At 39.2% G+C, this 3924-nt stretch overlaps 1 protein-coding gene across 1 annotated transcript in view; it reads left to right on the top strand.

The window, feature by feature from the left end:
• Window positions 1-31: 31 nt before the first annotated feature.
• LOC108749017 overlaps window positions 32-3924 on the top strand; it is an 8977-nt gene continuing 5084 nt past the window's right edge. Inside the window, exons 1-3 of the mRNA XM_018487505.1 lie at window positions 32-1076; window positions 1699-2239; window positions 2873-3350. Of these exons, the coding sequence (XP_018343007.1) occupies window positions 995-1076; window positions 1699-2239; window positions 2873-3350 (1101 nt within the window). The 5' untranslated portion in view covers window positions 32-994. The remainder of the gene's footprint in view (window positions 1077-1698; window positions 2240-2872; window positions 3351-3924) is intronic.

Below are 3924 nucleotides of genomic sequence, written 5' to 3'. Positions count from 1 at the left end.
AAAAAAAAAGCGAATAAAAAGAGATCTACGATACGCAGTGGCTGTGTTATGATAAAATGTGCGGTTTTCGCAATTCGCATAATCGCGCATACTTTTATCGCTCGCTCGTTCGCTTTCGAACGACTTCCGTATAATGACGAGAACACGCAGCACACACCGAGCGCGGTATAGTCAGTGTTTTAAACGGCGGTCGTTGGATCGATTTTTCCTCTGCCACCTGTGTACTGTCACACAGTCGACACTACTATCGCACACTCATACATATAGAAAGGTAAAAGCTGTACGGAGTTAATGGCAAGGTGAAGCCGAGCTCGCAGTACACCGCGCAATTCGGTAGCAAAGGGCTCGCCGCGTCGTCGGGAACTTCGCTTCCGCCTGCTCATGCACAATTAAAAATAAATGTGAAATAAATGGACTGCATATCGACGATCTGTTATTTGCATGTGCGATTTCTAAAACAAAGGAAGTTCCCGCATTTTAATTTATTGCGAGTACGAATGGTGTAACGCAATTACCTCCGGCGTTGTCATTCATTTAATATTCTAATTAATCGGGTTTCTCTAACATTCGTTCGAATTGTAGCATAGGGATACCATCTGTTCATCGGACGGGGAAAAACGCTACACGTTTGTGACGTCAATCGCCTAACTTAAATATACGTTCGAAAAAAGCGATGAACCGTTTGTATAGAAAGTATAAAGCGAAATTTAGTAGGCATCGAGAAACGTTCCCTTTCCTGCATGAAAGTTCTTCGAGATATCACTGATAAGACAGGTCACAGAATGATCGAAAATTCACTTCTAAATGTGAAATTTAAGTAACGAACTTCAATTGTTTTCGTGTCTTATATTGATGTAAAAACGTTGAAGGGTGAACCCGTGGAAGATTTATTGCCGGCAGAAAATACGGTTATGCTCGCTTTGCGACGCGAGCAACTCACGAAGGACTTTTATTCTCGCGATTTGTGAAGATCACCGATATCGATAAAATCGTCATGAAGTGGAAGAGAGAGCCATGTGAATTTCTGTCGCAGAAAACGTTTCTCATAATAAAGGATGACTTGGATATTTCAAAAGGTAATGTCCGTCGTATTTCGTTGCCAGCGACATTTTTGTCTAATCCATTCTTCAAATGGAACAATGATTGCATCGATCCAGAAGCAAATCACCCCAGAAGAGGTGATTTCTTTTGTGACTGATTCTTTCAAAAAAATATATGGTAGTGATGTGTTAACTCATTGAAAACTAATGTCTTATTTTTGAAATAAAATCTTATCGTGCGAATTAAATAATAATAATAAATAGTCTTCTAGTAATTTTCAATAATTTGTTCAGTAGTCTTAGCAGTTAGTCGGATATTAATTTAGCCATAATTAATTAACACCAATTAATAAAAGTAACATAACATTAATGTCATAATTTCATACTTAATATGACAAATATAATATAATACAAGGGATATTACATAAAAGTTACATTGTCGTATTCGAAATTATAACATTGATGTTACTTCTAGTTGGTGTTGACTGAGAATTAACTATCAGTCTCTGACAATCACAGTATTAATCTGAGATATTTAAAAAACAAAAAGTGCATATTAAAATCTCTACTATGTATGTGGTTTTCAATGAGATAAAACCGATCTACATTTCTGTGTTCGATGCTTCCTATCAACAACAGATCATCTCCGTCTAAATAGATCCGACTAAGACGACAAACGGCAAGAAGGCAGCGGCGAAAAATGCAGCGCGTATCGGCACCTGGCCGCCAAAAATGAAGCGCGTACAGGTTTTCTGCGAGAAGGAGTCGGAGAGGCCGAAGACGGCGAATCTTACGAGGCCAAGTGTGCTGGACCCCGCGCTCGTGAACAAGCTTGACATGTCGTTGCTCAGTAAGGAATTACTTTGCGACTCGATGACGCGTTTCCATCAGAATGGCAAGCCAGTCAGTGGGGGTACGACATCATCATCGTCATCGTCGTCGCTATCATTGCTGTTACCGTCGCCGCCGTCGGCATCACGACGACGCCAGAGCGCCGTCGTCAATATCGCGACGACTACCACCTGGTCGTCTCATGACGCTCCAGTGCGTCGTCAGCGACGTAGCTTCGAACAGATTTACGAGCCGCGGGTCGCAGCGGGTCTAATGGAGGAAATTGACGGATCTCGATCGCCCGCGACGCAGGAGTCTGTATCCAAACGAAACTCCAACATCAGAAGGCTCGACGATAACAATAACAAGTCAGTGATGATTAGATCGTAAATTAATCGAGTTAATAATATCCTTTAAATTATTAAAAAATATCAAAAATATCATTTATATTCACAAGAGAAGATAATACACGCGAATTTTGTCTTTAAATATATTGAAATATTTACCCTCTATTAATTCATTATAAGCAAGTGATACGACTCAATATCAAGCATTCATGATAAATTTGCGTCGAACATTTTGGAATTTTTTATTAAATTGCGCCGATATTATTCGTATAATTACAGGCGTTAAAATATTCGTTAAAATTATGTTATAATTATAAAATAATTTCTACTGTACATATACCTAATTATTATATAAAAAATACGGACGAGAAACTATCGATTCAAAGTTCTTGTAATTACTTCAATTTTGCGCTATGTCACTTTCTTATGAATTAAGCACTAAGACATATTTAAAGTTAAGCAAAGTTCGTATGTACAGATACTCTCTCTCTCTCTTGCAGCCTCCCATTGTTAGTTATCAGAAGATTATTAAAATTTGAAAGTCTTGCATATTTTATCTTTGAAAAATATAATTACACCTCGTCATGATTACTTATCCTGTTCGCTTTTAAACAATCATGTTTTAATATTTACAAATTCTATTCATGCGATTAGAAACAGTCCTCCTAAAGTGCTATCGATGGTGAAGAAGAAGAACTCGCGGACCGGTCTATCAAATGATCTGGAAATATTCACCTCCACCTCAAAGACAACAAAAAGTGCGCCAGAGCCTTGCAAGACTTGCGGGCGTCCAGATCAGCCGGAGAGATTCCACAGTCATCCTAAGGGCAGTCAGTCCAAAATCAAGGATATCCCATCACCGATGACGAAATCGAAGTCTACGGCGCCGTCGGTACCAAAATCCATTCAGAAGCCGGTGGCGTTGAACTTTCGTAGCGACCGGAACAGGAATAAACTGGATGAGACCGAGAACCCGGTCATTCCTCAGGATCATTCTTCTCAGGTCTTGGATCAGCAAAGCAGATCGTTGTCTGCGCTGACGAAACGAGGTCCCAGGAGTGTCACGTGCTACGTATGCGGTCGAGAATTCGGCACTGCCAGCTTTCCTATACACGAGCCTAAATGCATGGAGGTAAAGGGTGACTTCGACATTATCGCAATATCCTAAAACACAATAATTAATATAATTACTATTAACATAGTACGCGATCCGAGTAAATAATACCATCAATTACCATTCAAGTTACAATATTTGATTCAACAACGTGATTGTTACATGCAACATGTTATAATATTTATATTATTGAGGAAATTAAATAATGATACAATCTTATTGTTAGTTAGTGTTTACTAGGCTTTATCTTTTACTTCGAATTACTTTTCGTCGTGATAAAAGCCTTAAAATAGATAAAGTCTAAAATTAGGGCAGCACACGATTGACATTTTGAAGAGGCCGTAGAGTCGCCGATAAATTTCTCTTCCCATTTCATCGCGGAAGTAACAGAAGGTTCATAACATAATAGCTCTGCAATGATAGCGCGCGTGTAATAAGTCAAGGCCCTTTCGCAAAATCGATGGTGGTATAATGTTGCGTTGCTTGTACTATTAAACTCGATATCAGATACATTCGTTTGCGTGTAACCGATGTGTCATAGTTGAGCAGAACTATAACGCAGCAATCGGTTGCGGTAATTTGTACGCTCTTA

The sequence above is a fragment of the Trachymyrmex septentrionalis genome, unplaced genomic scaffold, assembly GCF_001594115.1.
Source record: "Trachymyrmex septentrionalis isolate Tsep2-gDNA-1 unplaced genomic scaffold, Tsep1.0 scaffold25, whole genome shotgun sequence".
In the NCBI taxonomy this organism is placed as follows: Eukaryota; Metazoa; Arthropoda; class Insecta; order Hymenoptera; family Formicidae; genus Trachymyrmex; species Trachymyrmex septentrionalis.
The sequence above is the reverse complement of the archived record's forward strand: the minus strand, read 5'-3'. Positions and strand labels throughout refer to the sequence as shown.